At 43.7% G+C, this 27,808-nt stretch overlaps 1 protein-coding gene across 4 annotated transcripts in view; it reads left to right on the top strand.

The window, feature by feature from the left end:
- The window catches only part of LOC139548605 (vasodilator-stimulated phosphoprotein-like), a 43,683-nt gene extending 16,531 nt beyond the window's left edge, over positions 1-27,152 (top strand). For 3 of the 4 annotated variants that reach the window (XM_071358396.1, XM_071358395.1, XM_071358394.1), the window contains 13 exons: positions 4,651-4,822; positions 6,763-6,943; positions 7,116-7,182; positions 20,087-20,184; positions 20,299-20,534; positions 20,754-20,872; positions 21,033-21,084; positions 21,203-21,230; positions 21,349-21,394; positions 21,539-21,595; positions 25,382-25,451; positions 25,558-25,615; positions 25,776-27,152. In XM_071358396.1, coding sequence (XP_071214497.1) covers positions 4,685-4,822; positions 6,763-6,943; positions 7,116-7,182; positions 20,087-20,184; positions 20,299-20,534; positions 20,754-20,872; positions 21,033-21,084; positions 21,203-21,230; positions 21,349-21,394; positions 21,539-21,595; positions 25,382-25,451; positions 25,558-25,615; positions 25,776-25,813 — 1,188 coding nt within the window. In that variant the 5' untranslated portion in view covers positions 4,651-4,684 and the 3' untranslated portion in view covers positions 25,814-27,152. The remainder of the gene's footprint in view (positions 1-4,650; positions 4,823-6,762; positions 6,944-7,115; positions 7,183-20,086; positions 20,185-20,298; positions 20,535-20,753; positions 20,873-21,032; positions 21,085-21,202; positions 21,231-21,348; positions 21,395-21,538; positions 21,596-25,381; positions 25,452-25,557; positions 25,616-25,775) is intronic. The other variant, XM_071358397.1, reaches the window with a different exon arrangement.
- The last annotated feature ends 656 nt before the right edge of the window (positions 27,153-27,808 follow it).

Below are 27,808 nucleotides of genomic sequence, written 5' to 3'. Positions count from 1 at the left end.
TTCAATATATCCACATAATTTTCTTACCTCATGATGCCATCTATTTTGTGAAGTGCACCAGACCCTCCTGCAGCAAAGCACCCCCACAACATGATGCTGCCACCCTCGTGCTTCACGTTTGGGATGGTGTTCTTCGGCTTGCAAGCGTCCTCCTTTTTCCTTGAAACATAACGATGGTCATTATGGCCAAACAGTTCTATTTTTGTTTCATCAGACCAGAGGACATTTCTCCAAAAAGTACGATCTTTGTCCCCATGTGCAGTTGCAAACCGTAGTCTCGCTTTTTTTTATGGCGGTTTTGGAGCAGTGGCTTCTTCCTTGCTGAGCAGCCTTTCAGGTTAATTCGATATAAGACTCGTTTTACTGTGGATATAGATACTTTTGTACCTGTTTCCTCCAGCATCTTCACAAGGTCCTTTGCTGCTGTTCTGGGATTGATTTCCATTTTCGCACCAAAATACATTAATCTCTAGGTGACAGAACGCGTCTTGAACCAGACTTGGCTGATTTCTTTTGATTTTCCCATGATGTCAAGCAAAGAGGCACTGAGTTTGAAGGTAGGCCTTGAAATACATCCACAGGTACACCTCCCAATTGACTCAAATTATGTCAATTAGCTTATCAGAAGCTTCTAAAGCCATGACATAATTTTGGGGAATTTTCCAAGCTGTTTAAAGGCACAGTCAACTTAGTGTATGTAAACTTCTGACCCACTGGAATTGTGATACAGTGAATTGTAGGTGAAATAATATCTGTAAACAATTGTTGGAAAAATGACTTGTGTCATGCACAAAGTAGATGTCCTAACCGACTTGCCAAAACTAGAGTTTGTTAACAAGAAATTTGGAGTGGTTGAAAAACCAGTTTTGACTTCTCCTGTATGTGTGACTAGGGGAGTGTGTGTGAGCCTTGACATGAGCCAGAGCATCGGGGAGGCCCTCACCATCTGTCATTGTCACCCTGCCAGCACCATGTCACCATGCCTGGCTCTAGGTAGTGACACTGGTCTGTCAGTGCCACTGCACATAAGCCTACTTGCGTAACACTGCAGGCCTCTCCTATAGATCGGTTCGTATTTCCAGTAGTGTCTACATTTTGTTTAATTTCTCATTTATACCAGGTGCTGTGAAAGTGCCATGGTTTGTATTTGCTGTTACATTTTCCCTAAGAACAGGTTGCATTTACAGTGTTATTTTTCTGTCTGTGGGACTTAATGCAAAGCTGCCCCAGGAGCCTGCATGGCAGTCAGCTGTCTGTAGGGGCTCTCCCTGTGGGTGGGTGGGAGGAGATGTTGATGTTGTGCAGGTGGAAGGTTCCAGATCCTCCTCTCAGACCCGGAGCACAGCAGAGCTTCCGGTCTTTGTCAACCTTCATTGTTGTTCCCAAACAATCTTATTTTGGATCAAACCATCTCTCCTCTTGTCATAAAATTTGCCATTTAATGGGACCCTCCATGAAAAGAGTGCCTTTTGTGTCCCTTTTGATATTTTAAGTAGAAATTGTGGACCAATATTGAATTTTAAAAGCCTGTTATATTAAATGAAGTGCATTTTAACATAGACCACATGGCGAATTCAATAAATCATATTTTAAATATGAATTAAGACTTGCTAAAGTGCCGAAATTCTTCATTTTGACATGTCCCTTTGTGTATCCTCTTTATTTATTTAACCTTTATTTAACTAGGCAAGTCAGTTAAGAACTCATTCTTATTTTCAATGACAGCCTAGCAACAGTGGGTTAACTGCCTTGTTCAGTGGCAGAACGACAGATTTGTACCTTGTCAGCTAGGGGATTCGATCTTGCAACCTTTTGGTTACTAGTCCAACGCTCTAACCAATAGGCTACCTGCCGCCTCTGTGTTCTAGGAAGATTTTAACCCACTTAACCCCACCATTTAACCCACTTAACACCAAGTTTTGACAATCATTGTAAAGCCCAAGTTATTTTCTTGCTTGACGAAGTAATTTCTGAAGATTAAATAAATCATAATCTGATTTAGTGATTAATTTACATCTGTCCCTCTTTTTTAAGGCCAACCCTGTTACTTTTACTGAACTCCTGTTTTAATACGCTGAAATGATTCCTTTTTTAAATATTATTTTCAAAGGAAACATTGAAAATGAAACATCATCGTGTAAAAGCAGGTGAGCTGGTTCTATTCTTTTTGTCCAATTTCTGCTGTTTTGTGTTGGAAAACCCAGCGGGTCGAGTATAACACGTCAACCCTGTTACTCATAGGGGGTTAGAAATGTTTTAACAATTTGAAACATTTTTATGAAGCTTACATTCAATTGCCACTCGCTGTTGCAAACAAGTTTCAATTCCTCATCACAAGGAGATTCATGGCTGATTTTAAGATGAAATCGTCAACTCTAACGTTCAATTTGGCACTAACTATAGTAATTTTTTATTTAACTTCTTGAGATGGGTAAACATGTTTTTTATGAAATTGAACATGTGCTTTTTATGACAGATTTCACCTAATTTTAACATTCGATCAAAAGTATATATTTTTTTTACCAAGTTACACTTCTCAAAAGGCACCAAATTGGTGGAATGACCCTACTGCGTTCCTGCTCTTTTACTCCCTCTGTCTCTCTATCCTTGTCTGTCTGGTCTGTTTCGCCTACTCTTCCTCTATCTCTTCCCACACTGTCTTCCACTCTTTCACACACACTAACATCTGGTAAATGCATCAGTGCATATATTGTCATAATACACATGTCAAGGGAGGGCCTACACTTTGACTATACACTCACAGGTGTATAAATGGCCTGTTGATTGTGATGAAGAGACACCATTCAATATGGTGTATTACCTGTTGCCTCCCCCCTTCATTAAGAGTTTATTGTGCTGGCTTGCATCAGTGGGTCCATTGACAGCCATAGTGTGACAGTGGCTGGGTGAGTTTGACCAGAGCAACTGGATGATGGACTGGCTCAACTCTCAAGCATGTCTTGTTTATGGCAGCATGTGACCTGGCTAATGTTTCTGATTCTTTCTCCCCCTCTGCTCCCTGTTCCGTCTTCTCCCCTCCCTCCCTCTTCCTACACCACTGTACTCCACCATACTTGCCCCTGGTTCCCTCCTCCATCATTGACCCCTCCCCCAACACATCCCTTAAGTTTGTTTTGCATAATAAATAATTACATTGTACAATAACTGATTTTTCAACTCCCGATACCGATTATTGGAGGACCAAAAAAAGCCGATACCAATTAAATCGGCCGTTTTTTAAATATATATATATATAAATGTGTAATTAATGACAATTACAACAATACTGAATGAACAATGAACACTTTTATTTTAACTTAATATAATACAGAAATAAAATCTATTTGGTCTCAAATTAAATAATGAAACATGTTCAATTTGGTTTAAATAATGCAAAAACAGTATTGGAGAAGAAAGTAAAAGTGCAATATGTGCCATGTAAAAAAGCTAACGTTTAAGTTCCTTGCTCAGAACATGTGAAAGCTGGTGGTTCCTTTTTAACATGAGTCTTCAATATTCCCAGGTAAGAAGTTTTAGGTTGTAGTTATTATAGGAATTATAGGACTTTCTCTCTATACCATTTGTATTTCATATACCTTTGACTATTGGATGTTCTTATTGGCACTTTAGTATTGCCAGCCTAATCTCGGGAGTTGATAGGCTTGAAGTCATTAACAGCGCTGTGCATCCCAGCATTGCTAAGAGCTGCTGTTTGAATGAATACTTACGAGCCTGCTGCTGCCTACCACCGCTCAGTCAGACTGCTCTATCAAATCTTATACGTAATTATAATAAACACACAGAAATACAAGCCTTTGGTCATTAATATGGTCAAATCCGGAAACTATAATTTCGAAAAAAACATAACATTTATTATTTCAGTGAAATACGGAACCGTTCCGTATTTTATCGAACTGGTGGCAACCCTAAGTCTAAATATTACTGTTACATTGCACAACCTTCAATGTTATGTCATAATTATGTAAAAATCTGGCAAATTAATTAGTCTTTGTTAGGAATAAATTACCTTTCAACAGTTCGCAATGAGCCAGGCGGCCCAAACTACTGCATATACTCTGCTTGCAATGAACACAAGAGAATTTACACAATTTCCCTAGTTAATATTGCTGCTAACATTAATTTATTTTAACTACATATGCAGGTTTTAAAAAATATACTTGTGTAGATTTTAAGAAAGGCATTGATGTTTATGGTTAGGTACATTATTGCAACGATTGTGCTTTTTTCGCGAAAGCGCTTTTGTTAAATCAAGTTGAAGTAGGCTGTGATTCGATGGTAAATTAACAGGCACCGCATTGATTATATGCAATGCAGAACAAGCTAGTTAACCTAGTAATATCATCACCATGTGTAGTTAACTAGTGATTATGTAAAGATTGATTAAAAAATAATAAGTTTAATGCTAGCTAGCAACTTGCCTTGTCTCCTTGCAGCCACAATGTCATTTTGATGCTGCACTCGCGTAACAGGTGGTCAGCCTGCCACGCAGTCTCCTCGTGGATTGCAATGTAATCGGCCATAATCGGCGTCCAAAAAGGCAGATTACCGGTTGTTATGGAAACTTGAAATCGGCCATGCCGATTAATCGGTCGACCTCTAACAATAACTCTCTTTCTGTCTCTCCATTAGTGAGTCCAGTATCTGCCAGGCTCGGGCCACGGTGATGATCTATGATGATGGGAATAAGAAGTGGCTCCCGGCAGGAACAGGGCCCCAGAACTTCAGCAGGGTCCAGATCTACCACAACCCCTCTACTAACGCCTTCAGAGTGGTGGGACGCAAGATGCAGACAGATCAACAGGTTGTGTGTGTGTGTGTGTGTGTGTGTGCGCATCTATTTACATTATCTATGACTATGGGTTTAAGTCTGTGTGCGTGCATGTTTCACTGATTGTGTGATGTTGTACATCAACAGTACCAACAAGCCCTGCCAGCTGTACAACTGTGAATCAGCCCTTTTTCCACCTGTGGCCATGTGCAGGCAGACTAACACCACTAACTTCCTCAGTAATGCAAGCACAGACTCTACACCAGGTTCTCTGTGCTGGGTCAAAGAGCTGTGTTCTGTCTACTATAGTTCCCCCATTAGGGCCAATAGGCTAATACAGGCCTGGGTGGCATGGAGCACATGGGGCCGATCAATACTTACACCACCTCTACTGTTACAGCTTTAACAATAAAACTAGACAAACAGCACTATATATACTGAACAGAAATATAAATGCAACATGTAAAGTGTTGATTTCATGTGCTGAAATAAAAGATCCCATAAATTATCCATACCCACAAAAAGCTTATTTCTCTCAAATTTTGTGCACACAGTTGTTTACATCCTTGCTAGTGAGTATTTCTCATTTGTCAAGATAATCCATCCACCTGACAGGTGTGGCATATCAAGAAGCTGATTAAACAGCATGATCATTACACAGGTGCACCTTGTGCTGGGGACAATAAAAGGCCACTCTAAAATGTGCAGTTGTGGCACACTAGACAATGCCACAGTCTAAAGTTTTGAGGGAGTGTGCAATTGGCATGATGACTGCAGGAATGTCCACCAGAGCTGTTGCCAGAGAATGTCATTTTTTTTAGAGGATTTGGCAGTACGTCCAACCGCCCTCACATCCGCAGACCACGTGTAACCATGCCAGCCCAGGACCTCCACATCTGGCTTCTTAACCTGAGGGATCATCTGAGGTCAGCCATCCAGACAGCTGATTAAACTGAGGTGTATTTCTGTCTGTAATAAAGCCCTTTTGTAGGGAAAAACTGATTGGCTGGGCCTGGCTCCCAAATGGGTGGGCCTATTCCCACCCATGGTTGCACCCCCCTGCCCAGTCATGTAAAATCTATTGATTAGGGCCTAATGGATTTAATGATTTCCTTTTATGAACTGTAACTCAGTAAAATCGTTGCATTTATGTTCAGTATAGATACAGTATCTCACCACCCCATCCCTCTTCTCCCCCTCTCCATACCATCCTCTCATTAAACATCCAGTCACCTGAGTGTTCCCCATAGACGTATGTTTCCTGAAAGATGGTTGGCCAGCTCAACCACTTCCTGTGACAATTTTAAGGATGCCTTCCCCATCTCTCATCTCTGTCGTCTCTGTTTGCGTCTCTCCCCTCCCTCCCCTTCGTTCTCTTGCTCTCTCTCTTTCTGAGTATCTTTGTCCCTTCTCTCTGTGTCTGCGTCTCTCCCTGACTCTTTTGGCGCGGGGAGTTAAGGTGCTCTCTCCTCCGCTCTGTGGAATTCAGGGGTTGTAAAACAGAAACGATGCATCAGCACATTCAGACTGAGTCACTCAAACCCAGAGCACCGTGACTTGTATTGAATCACCAGGTTGGTGCCACCTGCTGGATGGATATAAACCTAGGGTGCATTTCTCTTGTCCAAACTGGCTTCCTCTCTTTGATCTGAAAGCACAGGCTGAGTGCAATATGGAAAAAGCTTTCAATTAGGGAAGTTTAGACTGAGATGCACCCTAAACACGAACACTTCGAGCTGGGCGATAGATGGATTTTTATCACTGAGTGTCAGTATTAAGGTCTAGTATTGCCATAACCAATGTAGTTCCATACAACATGAGTAAAGACAGTTCTCTTATCTAAAATCTGCAGTTTGTCCATTTCAACTATACGGAGCATCACCTTGTTTTTTGATAAAGAAGTGGTATCCATGATCTGCCAATGTTGGGAGTGTCATGTCATGTCTTGACTCCGACCCCCTTCTCTCTCTAAGGTGGTGATTAACTGTCCGATTGTGAAAGGCCTGAAGTACAATGAGGCCACGCCCAACTTCCACCAGTGGCGGGATGCGCGGCAAGTGTGGGGGCTCAACTTTGGCAGTAAGGAGGATGCTGCCCTCTTCGCCAACGGAATCACCCACGCACTGGAAGTACTCAATTCCCTGTCAGACGCAGGTACTATTAGAATGGATCGTACATGCAGCCTCAATATGTTTTGCAATTATTCTAAAGGCACAGCACTGTCTGAGAAAGAATTGCGAGAGATGCATGTGTTGAAACATGAGCATGACTTGCATCTCACAGCTTTCTTCCTAAGTCATACTCTCTTTCCCCTCTCTACCTCCAGGTTACGCTACCCTCCCCCGCCCAGTGTCAAATGGACCCTCCCCAGAGGAACTGGAACAGCAGCAGAGGTACCAAGTGTGGGATATCTGGGGTGGGAGGGGGGAGTACAGTACACTCACCTTTACTTCCAGATTGAGTTTTAATTAAGGGTCAATACAAGTATCATGACAAAATATCTTTGTATGACCAGAGTCCCACTGGCCTGGTTTTACATAACCACACATGCACACTGACTCAAAGGATTTGTCGGCATTAGCCTTACGCTGCTTAGCCCTCAGCCAGCCTCTTGAGGACGGAGTCTGTAAAGCGAATGAAGGTCAACTCTTTGATGTCAAAATCTATACTTTCCCACCAACTCCTCTCCCTGTGGACCCCACACTCGCCAAGGATACACCCAGCTTTTACCCCTAATCTCATTTAGTCTAATGGGCAATATAACACCTGGGGAGGCTCTGGGATAGGCTGGCGAGATTGTCAATCAAATGGTGGTAGTAATGGTCACAGATAAGATGGTCAAAATGGTACCGACGGTAAGGGGCGACATCTTACGAGCTCCAACTCATTTGCTATATAGTGACTTTTATCATGTTTATCTTAACTTTTTTTGTACAGAAAGTTCATAATATTATCACATATGACCGCCTAAGCACTTCTGGGCATCAGATCGACAGTTACTTACCTCGATTACCTTTGACTTCAACTCAGCTGTTCCACTGTTCATACCACACCCTATTACCATTGTTCCATGGGCTACCAAAATGCTGTAGGCGTAGACACTGGAGGGGATGGCTTCCGTCTTATCGGCTCTTAACCAACTGTTGCGTCAAAAAACAGAACACTCAAAACATGAGCACAATGGCAGCTCTTCCTTTAAAGAACTCCAGGCCTCAAGAGGGCAGATAACCCAAAAACACGGGTGGAACTAAAAAATTGAGCCAGGATTTCTGGAGGGACTACTTTTACATGCGCACCTAGCAGATAAGCATGGGTATAAAATGTTTGGTCCTCAACATACACACAGCTCATTGTTCAACCCTAAAGACGCAACTGGTATGTAATGTTTGGAATTATTTATTATGTTGCATCCAGTGCTTAGCACAATTTACATGTTTAACTCTGGTAGTGGTGACTTTTGTTGTGGATATTGTCTGACAGCAGTAGTGATTTGCTAGAAGTGCTAGAGTAAATGTTGACTTGATTCAGAGCCATGCGGAATAGCTGTGTCATAGCATTTATAGTGTAATAGAATGCAGGTTGATAACTCTGTAAACAGAGATATCAACCTACATCCTATTTCTATTCACTAAAAATGCCTGATTCAGCAACTAATCCTTATGCCTTTGAATCAAGTAAACATTTACTCTAGCACTTCTAACAAATCACTTCTGCAGTCAGAACATATCCACAACAAAAGTCACCACTACCAGAGTTAAACATGTAAATTGTGCTAAGCACTGGATGCAACATAATAAATAATTCCAAACATTACATACCAGTTGCGTCTTTAGGGTTGAACAATGAGCTGTGTGTATGTTGAGGACCAAACATTTTATACCCATGCTTATCTGCTAGGTGCGCATGTAAAAGTAGTCCCTCCAGAAATCCTGGCTCAATTTTTTAGTTCCACCCGTGTTTTTGGGTTATCTGCCCTCTTGAGGCCTGGAGTTCTTTAAAGGAAGAGCTGCCATTGTGCTCATGTTTTGAGTGTTCTGTTTTTTGACGCAACACCTCCCACTTGACCTCCTGGTTCTTGAACCCAAGGAGGTCACACGAACCTCGGTGTTGGGGCAGGTTCGATTTCAGCTATCAGGTTCTTCCTTCTTCAACAGGAAGTAAAACAATGATGCGTCTGACATCCCTATGAAGAACTGTAGCAGGTATTTTAGTTGAGAGTTTCTTTGACTTCTCTGGAGCAGGCTTCACAGTTGGGACTGGGTAGCTGGGAAAAGTTCTGACACATCTCTGACGATGCCCTTCTTGTCAATGTTGACACTGATGACTCTGGCTAGTTTGTAGTGCCCCTCCAGGCATTTTGGTCAGCCAGCCAGACAACATCTCCAACAGCCACATTCCTATGTGTTGTGTGCCATTTACTCCTCACGAATAGATTGGGCCCAGCTAACTGACTACACTTGCTCCAGAACCGGTCAACTTCTGTTTGGATAGCTCTCAATCTTTTGTATGGGTAGCTTTCAAAATCAATGCATCCAAGATCTCCTCTGGGTCCAATCCGTCCAAGCTGAAGGGAATTTGGGCTGATGTATTCTATGCAGTCCTCCCGGCTTTGAGTTCTTGCATCTATGGGCCTCTCATTGGCAAGGTTAGCAGCCGTGTAGAGAAATGTTTGAAACTCACTCCATGTGAAGAGTCCTTCTCCTCCCAGGTTGTGCAAAGCCCGCTTCACAGTACGAACAGCTGCTTCTGCAGCTCCATTCCTGTGAGGGGAGTCTGCTGGGGGGATTTTCCAGCTCCATTCTGTCCCATGCTTGGAAGCTTCATTTTCAAGCTCAGATTTACTTAGTTGATCCAAGAAGAGGTAGAGTTCTTTGAGGGCAGGTCTGGCACCCACAAAGTTCTTTCCAGGATCTGACCACAATTTCTTTGGGTGCCCTCTCAGTGCCGTGAATCTTTGGTAAGCGAGTAGGAAGCCTTCAGTCGACTGGTCACTGACAACATCTGTGTGTATAGCTCTGGATACCATGCAACAGAAGACAATACCCCACACCTTGAGCTTGGTTTTCTTTTTCACCTCGTCCTTGACTTCATACGGTCCAAATAAGTCCACTGTTGTGTACTCAAATGGTCTGGCTGGTGTTATCCGCTCGGATGGAAGGTCACTCATGATCTGTTGGCACTTTCTGGCCCTGGCCTTTCTGCACACCACACAGTTGTCAACTCTCTTTTTAGCCAGCTTCCGGCCTTTTATCACCCAGGCTTTCTTCCTCATCCGGAGGAGTGTGCTATTTCTTCATGGTTTGCACCATGGGCCTCTTGAGCTAGGAGAGTGGATATCCATGCCTCATATGGTAGAATTGGTACGGCAGTTTCGTCCTCATCAAAGATCTGGAACCTTCCTCCACAAACTAAGAGCCCAGTCTCTTTATCTCTGTAAACAGCGAGTCTGTTGAGAGTGGTGCCTTGAAAGGTTATACCTTCTTGAGCTGCAAGGAACAAGTCTCTTAGTGCATCTTCACACTCCCCGACAGTGAGTACAGCTTGTTTGGCTCTGGACCTCCAGTTTGTTGAAAGAGCGTCCTCCCACTTTGGTTTATCTGAGGCTGAATTCTTGGTCAACATTTCTTTCCATCTCGTTACGGCTCTCCAAACCCAGGCAATGACTCGGATCAGTCTGGTCAGACTGCTGAATTTCCTGATGTCAATCAGTTTGGTTACCGCAGAGCCGGCTGGTGATCTTCGGATCCGAGTCTTGGGTTCATCTGGGTTATTTTGCTGTGCATCACTCTGGTTTCTCTTGACCTGCGCTCTGGTCAGTGCTGCCGAGAAAGCTTTCCTCCGAAGTTTGTTTATGCCTTCCTTGGCATACACAGCGATTTCTTTGGCTGACTTATGTGGCCACTCTTTCACAGGTTGCCTCAGGAATGCTGGTCCATCCTGCCACATGGAATCTTCCTGGAGGTCTTCAGGGGCTGCCCCTCTTGTTATGATGTCAGCACTGTTCAGGCCTCCTGGAATCCACCACCAGTCTTCTACGGATGTGGATTTCTGGATCTCTCCAACTCTATTCGCAAAGAAAGTTTGATATCCATAGCTGTCTCTCTGGTTTGCTCCCAACACAGTTTGACTGTCCAGTAGATGGAGCCATCGTTCAATTTCTATTCGACTGTGCTTTTCAACGTACTTTCGAAGTCGTGCTGCATAGACAGCACCGCAGATTTCAGCTTTTACTGGTTCTCCCTTTTGGTCCAATGGTGTGAGCTTTGCTTTGGATTCAACCAGTCTGACTTTGATGCCTTGCTGGGTCTCCCATCTTAAGTACACTACGGCTCCATAGCTCTTGTCACTTCCATCAGAGAATGTTATTCCCCAAGGTTTTCCAATCCAGTTGACTGGTGTGAGGCTTCTGTGAAAGGTGATTTGGCCAAGACGTGTGTATTCCTCAAAGAATTGGATGGCTTCTTCCCTCAAATTTTCAGACAAAGGTTTGTCCCAAGTATCTCGGGTCAGAGTTTTGCCTCCAGCTTCCTGAAACGCCTTTCTGACAAGAATGGCGCCCTTTTGTTTGGCAGGTGTGACGAGGCCTATTGGGTCATACAGGCTAGCAACCTGGCTCAGCAGTTCTCTCCTTGTCAGTGGGTTTGGAGTTTTCCCTCTCACCTCTTCATCAAGGAGATTTTGGCCGACTCATTTTCTTTTTCCTCTTTGAGAAATTGATTGAAGTCATGAGGTACAGTTTATCCTCCTCAACAAGGTATCCAACTCCAAGGGCTTTATTGTCTCCTTCCCTCATTTGGTTTGGGAGAATGAGTGCTGTGCTTGACTGCGCTCCTTGTTCTCCTGGTACGATCTCCTGCCTCCCACTTTGATCTGACCGGACCCAGGGCTTGAGGACGAAGCCGCCTGCCTTCAGGATCTCTTCAACCCTTTTGGTGTTCTGGTCCAGCTTTTGCAAGACATTATGGGAAGTCAGGATGTCATCGACATAGGTATCCTCTTCAAGGATCCTACGTTCCTCCTCCAGGTGAGCAAACATGGGTAGTTTGCCTGTCTCTCTCATAGCCAATTGCGCAATGCACCCTGCTGGTCGATCGCCAATGGTGACTCTGGTGATCGCATACTCTTCAATCTCTTCCTCCTCAGTGTCTCTCCAGAGAAATCTGTGGAGGTGCATCTCCAGGTCTTCCAACCACACAGAATTGTACATTTTCTTAATGTCGCCGAGGGCAGCATGGACGCCTCTCCTGAACCTGAGTAGTACTGCTCGGATGGGATTGAGGACATCGGGCCCTTTCAGCAGAAGGTCATTCATGCTGACCCCTCTAAACTTCTGGCTGCTGTTCCATACCAGTCGCACAGGTGTTGTGAGAGAGTGCGGGTTTGCAGCCACCAAGTGGCTGACATACCATACTGGCCCCTTCCAGCTGGCAATGAGCTCTTTGGTGAGTTTCTTCGCTGCTCTTCTCTTCACCATTTCATGGACTTGAGCTGTGTATGCCATTCTCCACTCTGGCTCTTTTTTGAGTTGCTTTTCTGTTCTCAAGAAGGTGGCTCCCACCCCACTCCTGTTGTCAGGAAGGGAACTTGGATCTTGAATCCAGGGGTATTTTGTGTCCCAGTGGGGTTCATCACTGTGAGCATCTGCTTTGATGTAGGTGAGGCCTTTCCTTATGATCTCCAGCTCTCTTTCCTCACTCAGAGTCATTTCCTTGCCTCCTGGTTGACAGTTGCCGCACCGGCATCCTCCACACTTTGGGTCGCAAGCTGCTCCAATGCTGTCCCATTTCCACCAATCCAAGAACTCTCTGCGAGCAACTGTGCCTTTGGTTTCAGCTGTGAACAGCTTAGCTATCTCTTGATACTTGACAGCGGTTGCTCTCATGGATCGAGCAAAGTGTGTTTCAGACCTGTGTCTATATCCATTTCTTCAAACAGATCTGGATGTGCTCCACCAACAGTCTTTCCTAGCGGGCCTTCCCACAAGACAAGGTCTCCAATCACCTTCACTCTTTGCGGAGCAAGTCTTCCTTCGCGGTGGCTTATCAGTAGCTCAATACTCTCCGGTCTACTCAGATCTCCTAGATTGACTTCTGGGAAGAACTTCTTGAGTTCCTCAGGTTTGATGACTCTGTGGATGTTGGCAATTTCATTCAAACCATAGCAGATAAGCTCATGAGCTCTTTCCGTGCCTATGGGCGTTTTGACCCTCACTCTGAGGAGATATCTTCTGGTTCTAACCTTCATGGCCATTCCTCCGACTCCATGAACGACTAAAGTGATGTTTTCACTTCGAATATTTAATCTTCTGGCAGCTCTGTGAGTGATGTAGTTTGTGTCCGATGCCAAGTCGATCAGGGTTCCAATTTTTTGTCCTGCATTGGCAGTTACCTTGAGCAGCATTAGAATAACTGGCAATTCTTCTACTGCACTTGACTCAGTCACTCCCAGCTGATTCTTTTCCACACAGTTTGTTTTTGCAGTGATGTTGGTGAATGCTTTCTTGAATTTCTCTGCCATCTCTGGGCAGAGCTTAGATACAAATTCCTCCTGCTCCTCTGTAAGCGTATACCTTCTCACATTGGATTGTCTTCTGTCTGAGTCACTCCTCTTGAAATCTCCCTTCAGACAAAGAAAGAAATGATGGTCTTTCTTACAGTCTCTTTTCCTGCACAGGTAAGTGTCTTTGCATTCATCATCTTCTCCATGACAGACCAAGCACCTCTTGCAGGCCCCCAGCTTTTCTACAGCATCCAACCTTTCCACAGGCTTCAGTTCTTTGAAACGCTTGCAAAAGAAGATCTTTTCTCTATGCTTTTCATCTCCACAGACAACACAGCCGCCTTTCCTTGTGGAACGTGTGGACGCATATTTTCTTTCCACACAAGCATATTTCTTTTCTGGCTTTTCACTCACTCCCAGCTGCTCTAATTTTTCAAGAATTTCCTCCTGTGTTTTCAGGAATTTAAGAAGGTTTTCAAAGTGATTGTCCGGCGTGACATTATTCCTCGGGTTAACCATGAAGACAAGCCAATCTCGCTTGATGTTGTCAGGTAACTTGCTTTCTATGGATTTGATCACTAGAGGGTTGTTGATGGCTCCTGTGCCTCCAAGCTCTGTGAGATCATCCAGTGCCTTCTCTATAGTTTGGATCATGTCGATAACTTTCCTTGGCTGATTTGCTCCTAAAGCAGGAATTTTCTCCAGATCCTCAATTATCTCCAAGGCAATTGTAGACTTGTTGCCATACCTGTTCTCAAGCACCCTGAACATGTCCTCAGCAGTATTGTAAGTAGACAAACGGAGGTCTCTGGACATTCTCTCATCTACACTGGCAAGGAGTTGGATCTTCTTTACTTCGACTGAGCCTGTTGGTTCCCCCTGCTTCTGTAGACTCTCCCAGTCTCTCCTCCATCGATGGAAATTCCTTTTATACCCACTGAACCTGGGTAAACAGGTTGGTTTTATTCTCAGTGTCGGCTGTGGAGCTGGCACGGGCATCTGTGGCACTCTCCCTCTGTCTTTATCCTCTTCTGCAATTCTTTGCGCTGTGAGAAATCCTCCCTCCTTGCTTCAAGGTTGTTTCTGAATGCTTTCAGATCCTTTACTCTGGCTTCCAGCCATTCTTTTTCTGCTACTGGAATCCACATCTCCCACTCTGCTAGGCTTGTGATTGCATCTTGGACTTGTGCCTTCGCACCATCCCACCGTAGCTCGAAGCCATCTCTATTTACAGCAATAACAGGTATTTGAGCAACTCCATCACAGGCGGTCTCAGCTTCTTTGATTGCAGACTTCACCTCGTCCTCCCCGTATCTAGGCCATAGGTTGGACTGGATCATCCCCCTGACCTCATCCAATCGTACTTCGCATTCTTGGAATGTCTTCTCAAGTTCAGTCTGCTGCTGCTTGCTCAGGTCAGCTTCTTCACCCTCATCGGTTTCAGCTTCAATGTCTGCCAGAAGTCCAGCCCTGTATTCATCATTTGTCTCACTGACCTTCCTTGCCTCCGACGTGAGCTTCTTGAACTCCTCTCGCAGTTCGCTCTTAGTCATGTGTTTTGCACCTCTGCTAAGGAAGTTTGCTTGCTTGGTAAAAGCACTCTTAGCCAAAGTTCTTTCTTGCTTCAGCTCCTTCACTGTTTTCCCAAGAGTTTCCTCCGCCATTTTGAGATGTAAGCCAATCTCTCTGCGACGACAGCTTTCCTGACTTCAGGCCGTTAATCCTTTTGTCTTCACTGCCACGTTGGTTATCAACTGTCAAGTTGCTGTCAAGTTGTCTAGGTTTTCTAATTATTTCAGCTCTGCCCAAACTTGAAAACGGCTTGCTCAACCCGTGAAGAATGCAAAGGGACAACTCAATTCCTTTCCAGTGTTTTATTATGGTTTTGATGCCATTTGTTGAATATGTATTCTACATTTCCGGATGCTTTATGAGGATCAGGCGACGAGTGGCTAATCTGCCCTTGCCTTCCGTTCTGCTAGCTATCGTTCAATCGATGGAAAAGAAATGGGACTAACTGAAAGCACGTATATCCTACCAACGGGACATTAAAAACTGTAATATCTTATGTTTAACCGAGTCGTGGTTGAACGACAACTACCTCTTATGGCTGAGATCGGCTAAGATCCCGTTAACGGGATCGATTTGACAACAGCCAGTGAAAGTGCAGGGTGCCAAATTCAAACAGAAATCTCATAATTAAAATTCCTCAAACATACAAGTATTTCACACCATTTTAAAGATAAACTTGTTAATCCCACCACAGTGTCCGATTTTCAAAAAGGCTTTACAACGAAAGCACACCAAACGATTATGTTAGGTCAGTACCTAGTCACAGAAAAACACAGCCATTTTTCCAGCCAAAGAGAGGAGTCACAAAAAGCAGAAATAGAGAGAAAATTATTCACTAACCTTTGATGATCTTCATCAGATGACACTCATAGGACTTCATGTTACACAATACATATATGTTTTGTTCGATAAAGTTCATATTTATATCCAAAAACCTGTTTACATTGGCGCGTTACGTTCAGTAATGTTTTGCTTCCAAAACATCCGGTGATTTTGCAGAGAGCCACATCAATTTACAGAAACACTCATCATAAATGTTGATGAAAATACAAGTGTTATGCATGGAACTTTAGATAAACCTCTCCTTAATGCAACCGCTGTGTCAGATTTCAAAAAAGCTTTACCGAAAAAGCACGCCATGCAATAATCTGAGTACAGCGCTCAGAGACCAAAACAAGCCATACAGAAAGTCAGAAATAGCATTATAAATATTCACTTACCTTTGATGACCTTCATCAGAATGCACTCCCAGGAATCCCAGTTCCACAATAAATGTTTGTTTTGTTTGCTAAAGTCCATTTATGTCCAAATACCTCCTTTTTGTTCACGTGTGAGTTTGTATTTGTGAACTCAACGACGCAAGTCCAGGCGAAAGTTCAGACGAAAAGTTAAAAAAGTTATATTACAGTTTGTAGAAACATGTCAAACGATGTATAGAATCAATCTTTAGGATGGTTTTAACGTAAATCTTCAATAATGTTCCAACCGGAGACTTCCTTTGTCTTTAGAATTGCAATGGAACGCAGGTCGCTCTCACGTGAGCGCGCGTGATCAGCTCATGCCACTCTGGCAGACCTGTTACTCAATCAGCTCTCATTTGTCCCCACTTCACAGTAGAAGCATCAAACAAGGTTCTAAAGACTGTTGCCATCTAGTGGAAGCCTTAGGAAGTGCAATATGACCCCATAGACACTATATTTGATAGGCAATGACTTGAAAAACTACAAACCTCAGATTTCCCACTTCCTGGTTTGATTTTTTCCTCAGGTTTTTGCCTGCCATATGAGTTCTGTTATACTCACAGACATCATTCAAACAGTTTTAGAAACTTCAGAGTGTTTTCCATCAACATCTACTAATAATATGCATATATTAGCAACTGGGCCTGAGTAGCAGGCAGTTTACTCTGGGCACCTTATTCATCCAAGCTACTCAATACTGCCCCCAGCCATAAGAAGTTAAGAACATACAGCTGACGGGTTATACACTCTGCAGGACAGAACAGCAGCCTCTGGTAAGACACGGGGTGTGGGCCTATGTATATTTGTAAACAATAGCTGGTGCACAATATCTAAGGAAGTCTCAAGGTTTTGCTCACCTGAGGTAGAGTATCTCATGATAAGTTGTAGACCACACTATCTACCTAAAGAGTTTTCATCTGTTTTTTTCGTAGCTGTCTACATACCATCACAGACTGAGGCTGGCACTAAAACCGCACTCAATGAGCTGTATTCTGCCATAAGCAAACACGAAAACGCTCATCCAAAGGCGGCGCTCCTCCTAGTGGCCGGGGACTTTAATGCAGGAAAACTCAGTTTTACCTAATTTCTATCAACATGTTAAATGTGCAACCAGAGGGGAAAACCATCTAGACCACCTTTACTCCACACACAGAGATGTGTACAAAGCTCTCCCTCGCCCTCCATTTAGCAAATCTGACCATAATTCTATCCTCCTGATTCCTGCTTACAAGCAAAAATGTAAAGCAGGAAGCACCAGTGACTCGGTCTATTAAAAAAAAGTGGTCAGATGAAGCAGATGCTAAACTACAGGACTGTTTTGCTAGCACAGACTGGAATATGTTCCGGGATTCTTCCGATGGCATTGAGGAGTACACCACATCAGTCACTGGCTTTATCAATAAGTGCAACTAGGACGACCCCACCACAGTGACTGTGCGTACATACCTCAACCAGAAGCTATGGATTACAGGCAACATTCGCACTGAGCTAAAGGCTAGAGCAGCCACTGTCAAGGAGCGGGACACTAACCTGCAAGCTTAAAAGAAATCCTGCTATGCCCTCCGATGAACCATCAAACAGGCAAAGCGTCAATACAGGACTAAGATCGAATCGTACTACACCGGCTCCGGGGATGTGGCAAGGCTTGCAAACTATTACAGACTACAAAGGGAAGCACAGCCGAGAGCTGCCCAGTGACACGAGCGTACCAGATGAGCTAAATAACTTCAACGCTCGCTTTGAGGCAAGTAACACTGAAACATGCATGAGAGCATAAGCTGTTCCAGACAACTGTGTGATCACGCTCTCCGTAGCCTATGTGAGTAAGACCTTTTAAACAGGTCAACATTCACAAGGCCGCTGGGCCAGACAGATTACCAGAACGTGTACTCCGAGCATGCGCTGATGAACTGGCAAGTGTCTTCACTGACATTTTCAACCTCTCCCTGTCGGAGTCTGTAATACCAACATGTTTCAAGCAGATCACCATAGTCCCTGTGCCCAAGAACACTAAGGTAACCTGCTTAAATGACTACCAATCCGTAGCACTCACATCTGTAGCCATGAAATTCTTTGAAAGGCTGGTCATGGCTCACATCAACACCATTATCCCAGAAACCCTAGACCCACTCCAAGTTGCATACTGCACCAACAGATCCACAGATGATGCAATCTCTATTGCACTCCACACTGCCCTTTCCCACCTGGACAAAAGGAACACCTATGTGAGAATGCTATTCATTGACTACAGCTCAGCGTTCAACACCATATTGCCCTCAAATCTCATCACTAAGCTAAGGACCCTGGGACTAAACGCCTCCCCCTGCAACTGGATCCTAGACTTCCTGACGGGCCGCCCCTAGGTGGTAAGGGTAGGTAACAACACATCCGCCACGCTGATCCTCAACACAGGGGCCCCTCAGGGATGTGTGCTCAGTCCCCTCCTGTACTCCCTGTTCACTCATGACTGCACGGCCAGGCACGACTCCAACGCCATCATTAAGTTTGCAGATGACACAAGTGGTAGGCCTGATCACAGACAACGATGAGAGACCTGACTGTGTGGTGCAAGGACAACAACCTCTCCCTCAACATGATCAAGACAAAGGAGATGATTGTGGAATATAGGAAAAGGAGGACCGAGCACGCCCCCCATTCTCATCGACGGGGCTGTAGTGGAGCAAGTTGAGAGCTTCAAGTTCCATGGTGTCCACATCACTAGTTCCACATCACTAACAAGCACACCAAGGCAGTTGTGAAGAGGGCACAACAAAACCTATTCCCCCGCAGGAGACTAAAAAGATTGGGCATGGGTCCTCAGATCCTCAAAAGGTTTTACAGCTGCACCATCAAGAGCATCCTGACGGGTTGCATCACTGCCTGGTATGGCAACTGTTCTGCCTCCAACCACAAGGCATTACAGAGGGTAGTGCGTACGGCCCAGTACATCACTGGGGCAGAACTCCCTGCCATCCAGGACCTCTATATCAGGCAGTGTCAGAGGAAGGCCCAAAAAATTGCCAACGGCTCCATCCACCCAAACCATAGACTGTTCACTCTGCCACCGTCCGGCAAACAGTACCGGAACATCAGCTGTCATACACTACATACGCGCACACACACGCATACTGACACAGCACGCACACACATACACACTTTTACACTCATTTGCTGCTGCTACTCTGTTCTTTATTTTACTCTTATTATATATCCTGATGCCTAGTCACTTTACCCTGCTTGTACATACAGTATCTACCTCAAGTACCTCATAGCTCTGCTCATTTTATTTGGTACTGGTACTCCCTGTATGTAGCTCCATTCTTGTGTATTGTATTCCTCTTGTTACTATTTAATTTTAAACTGCATCATTGGGAAAGGCTCGTAAGCAAATGTTTCACAGTAAAGTCTACACCAGCCTTCAGTCAACCAAGAGTGCTTTTAAAGTGTGTGTGTGTGTGTGTGTGTGTGTGTGTGTGGCAGCTGCAGGTCCTGTGGGTGACAGATGTGCTGGGGTAGGGGACCTGGATTGACCCGGATTAGGGCTTCTTGGCCAAATGTGTACTTTCATTTCAGTCCTGGACTAATCAGGAGCTCCTTCACCAACCCAGCATAGCCGCATAGTCAGCACAATTTAATAACAGATATGCTCTTCAGTCTAACGCTGCTCCAGAGCCATTTGTCACAATTAGACAGTGCCCACAAGGATTGTTTGAAAATGGTTGTTGCTTTAATTCAATAATTGCTGGTACAGTTCACTTGCCATGTCATGAGTGTGGAAAGATGAAAGCCAAAATGTAATTTCTTTGCCAGGTCACCTCTGGCGTGAGACCTCCTTTTCAGGGAGGATGTGGTGCCTTCCCATTCATCCCTTCACCAGATACATTGTTATATTATTTGTGCCTCTTAATCTGTTGACTGTTTGGCTGTGTTTAGTGTATGTTTGTTTGTCTCTTAGTGTTAATCCCCATGAGTTTTATCCCTGTAGGCTGGAGCAGCAGAGGCTGGAACAGCAGGAGACAGAGCGTCAGGAGAGAGAGAGGCAGGAGTGGGAGAGACTGGAGAGAGAGAGACAAGCTGCAGCAGGTCAGAGGTCACACTGACGGCAATACAGTTAGCCTTTTTGAACACACCATTATTTGTTTTACCCATTCCCTGAACGTAGTACACCGACTGTCTTAACTTTTTTTTTTTTTTTAGTGCCCGCTGCACCGTTGGCTCCCCCAGCACCTCCGGGCCCTCCTCCACCCCCCGGCCCTCCTCCGTCTGGGCCCCCTCCACCCCCGGGACCTCCACCCCCAGGACCCCCGGCCGCAGGATCAGGACCCCCGCCCGCCCCACCGCTGCCCTCCCCGGGAGGAGATGGGGGCCTAGGGGGAGGTGCAGGGGGCCTGGTGGCAGCCTTAGCAGGGGCCAAGCTCCGCAGAGTGGCCAAGGTGAGAGAGAGAAAGGAGAAAGTGGGATTAGAATTAGCATAACGATAGATACAAAACTATCTCCACATTTATGCAACCACCATTCATTTCTGATTTGGACTTCAATGCCATTCATTTTGAATGTCGAGCCTCTGTTTTGCAGTGCTAGCAAGAGCTAAAGTGTTGTTGTGTCGATACTGATACTCTAACATCTCCTGTGTCTTCTACCGCCCTCTGTAGGATGATAGTTGTAGTGGTGCTGCAGCTGCCAAGCCTGATCAAAGCCGCACCAGTGCCTCCATCGGTGGTGGTGGTGGAGGAGGCTTGATGGGTGAGATGGCATCCATCCTGGCACGGAGGTAGGTGGCACTGAAGAACGCACTCCTATAAATGAACAGATCCATACGCCTCTGTCTATAGCGCTGTGTATGCCCCTCTATGGCTCTGATCTAGCTTAGTGAATCTTTAAGTGTTGCCTCATACTCTTACTCTCCTTTTATGTCCTTCTGTCTTGTTCAGGAAAAAAATGGCAGACGGTGGGGCTAAGCCACCTGCTAAGATGGCAGATAATGTAAGTATTTGTTAGTTTATTGGCCAACTATGTTGTGAATACAGATTTGAAAGATGTCCATGTAGTCAGAAAACACAAAAGTTTGGCTGGTCTAACTATGTTTCCTTTCTCCCTACAGGATGACTCAGAGTCCCAAGGCCAAAGTGGTGAGAACTGTCCGTGTGTCTGTGTGCCAGTCTGTTTTGTTTGTACCTGGAAGACAAATTTGCTTAATATTAGACTTTTATACAGTTTGGATTTAAAATATGCCTCTCTGCTTTTTAGACACTCTTGGACGAAGACCTTGGGAGAAATCAGCCACTATGCCAAGGTAAGGTTTCAGCTTCCTATGCTCTCTCCGTGTCTGTAGTAAGAGCAGCCTGTGTGGACGCATGTCAATCTCAGAATTCAAAGAGGTGTGTGTTGATTAATTGATTGTGTCCCGTTCTAAGAGCAGTGTGTGTCTCACAAACAGGAATCACTCCATCTCCAAGAGCATGGACTCCACCTCTCCCTTGTCCCAGGGTCCCAGGTACAAAGTCCCTCCCCTGACAAGACAACAGGAATGACGCTTTGCTGCTCTCCCTAACATACCGTCCCACCTCCCTTCCCTCTGTCAGGTCAACAGGGGCACAGCTTCAGAGCGTGGTGCTGGGCCATTGTTCTGTTGACAGCACCACCTAGTGGACTGCAGAACGCTGTGACTTCTGTGACAGCTTTTATCATCCCTGCTCAAAAAGCTGCAGGATTCCATTATGATATGTGAATTGATATTTTTTTTATTTGTATTTATTTATTTGTACCCTAGAAAACAAGTGATAGACAACAATATAGATTTGTTTAAAAATAAAAATTTTAAACGGTGTGGTTGGAAGCCCAAGGACTGATATGAAAACAACACCACAAAAAAACAATATCCAATACATGAGTACAAGGTAATTAGAGGAGCCAGGTAATTAGAGGAGGTAGCTAGTCTTGAGTAATTTGTGTAGGTAGGAGGCATGTGTACTGGCCCAGACAATATTACAGTAAATGAGATATGGGTAAATTTAAACTATAGTATAGATTTAGGAAGCAAGCCTGATTACCCAAACCACTATTCTTTCTGATGATACCAACAGATTTCATCACTTTGCTGCAAAAAAAATGTAATATGGTCTTTCCGGGATAACTTTTCATCAATTAGAACTCCAAGGAATCTAGTGGATGTGACTTCCATTTCATTCCCACCAATTGAGATTCTGGCTCTTTATTGTTATTATTTATTTTTTTACAATATTTCTTATTCATACTAGTGAATACATTAAAGTTAGAATTTTTTATATTTATTTTTTACATTTTAAAGATAATTTGTTTATCTGGAACCATTCAGAAAATTTGACCATGCTTAAGTTGGCTTCATTAATTAGTGAATCAAAATTCTTCTGTGATGATAAAAATCAAATTGGTATCATCAGCAAAGAGAATGGGAAGTACGGTAGAAGACACAGCAGCACGGTCATTGATATAGATTAGGAATAAAAAAGGTCCAATTATCGATATCTTGACCCTGGTAGATGCACAGCCATTTGAATAAACACATTGTTCTCTACCAACACACACCTATAAACACACACCTATAAACATAACTATATAACCAATTATACACTACCATTAAAAAGTTTGGGGTCACTTAGAAATGTCCTTGTTTTTTAAAGAAAAGCACTTTTTTTTTTCTTTCATTAAAATAACATCAAATTGATCAGTAAATTCAGTGTAGACATTGTTAATATTGTAAATGACTATTGTAGCTGGAAACAGCTTTAAAGAAAATGTTTTTTATGGAATATCTACATAGGCGTACAGAGGCCCATTTATCAGCAACCATCACCCCTGTGTCCCAATGGCATGTTGTGTTAGCTAATCAAAGTTTATCATTTTAAAAGGCTAATTGATCATTAGAAAACCCTTTTGCAATTATGTTAGCACAGCTGAAAACTGACCTTCTTTAGACTAGTTGAGTATCTGGAGCTTCAGCATTTGTGGGTTCGATTACAGGCTCGAAATGGCTAGAAACGAAGAACCTTCTAATAAAACTCGTCAGTCTATTCTTGTCTATTCCATGCAAGAAATTGCCAAGAAACTGAAGATCTCGTACAACGCTGTGTACAACTCCCTTCACAGAACAGCGCAAACTGGCTCTAACCAGAATAGAAAGAGTAGTGGGAGGCCCCGGTGCACAACTGAGCAAGAGGATAAGTACATTGGTGTCTAGTTTGAGAAACAGATGCCTCACAAGTCCTCAACTGGGAGCTTCATTAAGTAGTACCCGCAAAACACCAGTCTCAGTGTCAACAGTGAAGAGGCGACTCCGGGATGCTGGCCTTCTAGAGGTCCTCTGTCCAGTGTCTGTGTTATTTTGCCCATCTTAATCTTATCTTTTTATTGGCCAATCTGAGATCTGGCTTTTTCTTTGCAACTCTGCCTAGAAGACCAGCATCCCGGAGTCGCCTCTTCACTGTTGACATCAATTTGATGGTATTTTAATGGACAAAAAAATTGCTTTTTTTTTTCGAAAACAAGGACATTTCTAAGTGACCCCAAACTTTTTTAAGTATTCAGACCCTTTACCCAGTACCTTGTTGAAGCATCTTTGGCAGCGATTACAGCCTCAAGTCTTCTTGGGTATGACACTACAAGCTTGGCACACCTGTATTTGGTGAGTTTATCCTGTTCTTCTCTGCAGATCCTCTCAAGCTCTATGAGGTTGGATTGCTGCACAGCTATTTTCAGCTCTTTCCAGAGATGTTCAATCGAGTTCAAGTCTGGGCTCAGGCTGGGCCACTCAAGGACATTCAGGACTTGTCTTGACTGTGTGCTTTGGGTCATTGTCCTGTTGGCAGGTGCACCTTCGCACCCATCTGAGGTCCTGAGCACTCTGGAGAAGGTTTTCATCAAGGATCTCTCTGTACTTTGCTCTGTTCATCTTTTCTTCTCCTGACTAGTCTCCCAGTCCCTGCTGCTGAAAATCATCCCCACAGCATGATGCTGTCACCACCATGCTTCACTGTAGGGATTGTGCCAGGTTTCCTCCAGATGTGACGCTTGGCATTCAGACCAAAGAATTCTATTTTGGTTTCATCAGACCAGATAATCTTGTTTCTCACGGTCAGAGTCCTTTAGGTGCCTTTTGGCAACTCCATGCAGGCTGTCATGTGCCTTTTTACTGAGGAGTGGCTTCCATCTGGCCACTCTACTGTAAAGGTGGAGTGCTGCAGAGATGGTTTTTCTTCTGGAAGGTTCACAGAGGAACTCTGGAGCTCTGTCAGTGACCATCGGATTCTTGGGCACATCTCTGACCAAGGCCCATTCTCCCCTGTTTGTTCAGTTTGGCCGGGCGTCCTGCTCTGCGAAGAGTCATGGTGGTTCCAAACTTATTCCACTTAAGAATGATGGAGGCCACTGTGTTCTTGGAGACCTTCAATGCTGCAGAAATGTTTTGGTACCCTTCCCCAGATCTGTGCCTCAACACAATCCTGAATCTGAGCTCTACAGACAATTCCTTCTACCTCATGGCTTTGTTTTTGCTCTGACATGCACTGTCAACTGTGGGACCTTATATAGACAGGTGTGTGCCTTTCCAAATCATGTCCAATCAATTGAATTTACCACAGGTTTACTCCAAGTTGTAGAAACATCTCAAGGGATGATCAATTGAAACAGGATGCACCTGAGCTCAATTTTTAGTCTCATAGCAAAGGGTCTGAATACTTATGTAAATTAAGATATTTCTGTTCTAAAACCCTGTTTTCACTTTGTCATTATGGGGTATTGTGTGTAGATTGCTGAGGACTTTTATATAATCAATTTTAGAATAAAGTTGTAACGTAACAAAATGTGGAAAAAGTCAAGGGGTCTGAATACTTTCCGAATATACTGTAGAAGCCTTTTTCTTATTCAATAGTTGAGGGATGATTTTCCAAGTTTACTTTATATTATTTAAGGATTCTTGGAATTTGTTATCCCTTGATGTAGTATAGAATGAAATATTGTGTGTTTGGCCTGTCATTTCTGGACATTTGGTGGTGTGGTCAACAGTCAAATGTCATTGAAACTTTGAAAGCCATCCTTGGGTTGTCTGTGTTTTTCACAGAATGTGGTTTTGTATGTGTGGTGCTTCCTGAGGCCTCTTTGGTGGTGCTATGGTGATGGGTTGGATTGACAGTGTAGGTTGTCACAGTGATGAGACTATGATCGATCTTAATCAGTCCCTCCCTTTCTCTCTCTGCCTCCCCTACCCACTCGCTTTCTTTCCCCCCCATTGCCACACCTCATCCAGGGTGAAGCATGCAGGTGCTAATAATGATGCTGGAGGTGGTGAAGAGACCGATATTGAGAGGATTAAACGGGTAAATATTATTTTCTGCTGCACCTCTAATGCCAAGACTAGTAAAGACATAATCATATACAATACTAATACTGTAAATGATAGAATGTTTTGATTGCTTCCTGCAGGAGATTCTTGACGAGATGCGGAAGGAGTTACAAAAAGTCAAGGAGGAGATAATCGGAGGTGAAACTGCAGATATTTGTTTTGGGCCACAACCATGTTTCACACAGACTGATCCAATGACGTTGGTATAAAAGTCCAAATTAAGTGAGGGGGAAAATAGCAAAGGCACTACTTATTTTGTCAATGTTGTATTGATTGTTTCTTGTCTCCTCTTCCACAGCCTTTATTGAGGAGCTACAGAAGAGGGGCTCCACATAGTTCTGCTAGCGTGGCGGGAGGAACGGAGGGATAGAATGGATAGAGGAGGTTATGGCCCTGTGTGGACCTCTCCCCTATCACCCCCTCCAGTGTACCCCAGGGATATTTCTTTCTCTTCCTCACACATTCACACACCTACATAATTGCACATAATTGTACCTTAACCCAGGGAACCGATTTAACAACCACATCCAAACAAAGGACTAGATCACCTGCTGCGATGATACCAGCTCTCCTCGCTCATCCCTTCTTGTATCCAACTTTTCCTTCATTTCATGACAACCACTGCAGAGCACATAATCACAGCTGTTGTTGCTCTTACTCCTTGTCATGTACAGTTGTATCTCTCCCCCCATGTATCTGTCCCATAGAAATCCTGCTCCTATTCACTCCCTTCGTCAGACAGACCATTGTATTTACTGGGGTATTCAGTAATCAGGGAAGATCATATAATTCATTCTTGTTACTGTAATGGCTGAGTGGATGGTTGGCTTTTGTAAGAATCCTCTTTAACCTGGCACAACTTCAACCTCATACTGCCTTCAAATAAAAACTTTTAGATAACCCTTGAAAGCTAGGTCAATGTTTTGTTGTCTTGGCCCATCTTGAGAATGTGGGAAGACCCTACCAGATTGTTCATGGACCCTGTGGTTGAGGGCTTTCATCCACAGCACACACTGCTCCCTGCAGGCCTGGTGCACAACAGCAAGAGCTTATACTGCCTTGAAGCAAAGTCTACCGCTCCCAAGTGGACTGTTCTGTCAATGGCCAAAATAGAGAGACTACACAAACTTCAATTCTACAGACTTGGAGGAGAAGTCAGAGGAGACATGCAAAGGGAATGTGATGGACGACTGCCCGGAGTGCTGTGAGAGAGGAGAGTGCTGTGGTTCTGTGCTATGGAGGGAATCCTTGTTCTTTCTGCAATGTACTTGGCCTAGAGAAAGTGTATATTTTGTGTGCCACTCCATGTGCCACTCACACTCTCATCTTTACCTTCTGCTCAAAACAAGACACTAATCAGTGGTCCTAAACTGTACTGTTTTCAATTTTAGGTGTGTTTTCTAACTACATTGAAATATATATATTTTTTAATGGCCATAAGTAAGTCAATTGGACATGACCAACTGCCTTGGAGAATAGATATAGATATATTTGTTTTGAGGGAAAACATTAGCAAAACTGTAATATTAGCAAAGCTGTTTCTATTTTAATTGAGGTGAATGGGAATTGTTTTGATTGTTTTCTTTTTAAGATATATTATTTTGGGTTACTGTTTTTTCTACTAGAGTTTAAGCTTTTTACACTGAAATATAAATAAAACATTGTAGAGACACTGGATTGGAGATGCATTTATAGTCAAATACAGCCGCTTCTTGTAACGCATTGGAGTCTTGGATTTGACCTTTTGTTGGTCTTTCCATTGAAGTGCATTTCCATCCTTTTCAAGCCTTTGATATTTTCAGGATATTCTGGCTGCCAAGGCATTGAATTGAATTACGATGTTGTGCATGTATTCAATACAGCTCAAATGCATGTATGAACATTTTAAATAGAAAATAATTAAATGTATTTAGATATTTTCAATATGACTCAAAGCATAGGGGTGGGGGATATAGGAATGTTTCTCTGGTTTGTTCCTTCCAGAGTGAGGGATCCAATGTTTTTCTCTATTAAAGTGTGATGCTTGGAACATCCCAACTAAAACGGTTGTGTAAGGGTTATGGTCAGGGTTAGATCTATGGTTAGAGTAGGATCCCACTTATGATCAACTGGTCCAATGATTCAGACAGGGCATACATGAGACCTTATGCATGCATGCTACAGGACAGTAGCATGCATGATAGAACAGCACCTATGAGTTTAGAATTCATTTCATGACTTAAAACGAGTCATTCTATAGCTGAGACCTTGTGACAAACACGATATTTAAACATATGAACATGAAAATCCTACACTATGAACATCATGCAGAGAGGACATATCCACTTTTGA

Source organism: Salvelinus alpinus, chromosome 21, assembly GCF_045679555.1.
Source record: "Salvelinus alpinus chromosome 21, SLU_Salpinus.1, whole genome shotgun sequence".
In the NCBI taxonomy this organism is placed as follows: domain Eukaryota; kingdom Metazoa; phylum Chordata; class Actinopteri; order Salmoniformes; family Salmonidae; genus Salvelinus; species Salvelinus alpinus.
The sequence above is the reverse complement of the archived record's forward strand: the minus strand, read 5'-3'. Positions and strand labels throughout refer to the sequence as shown.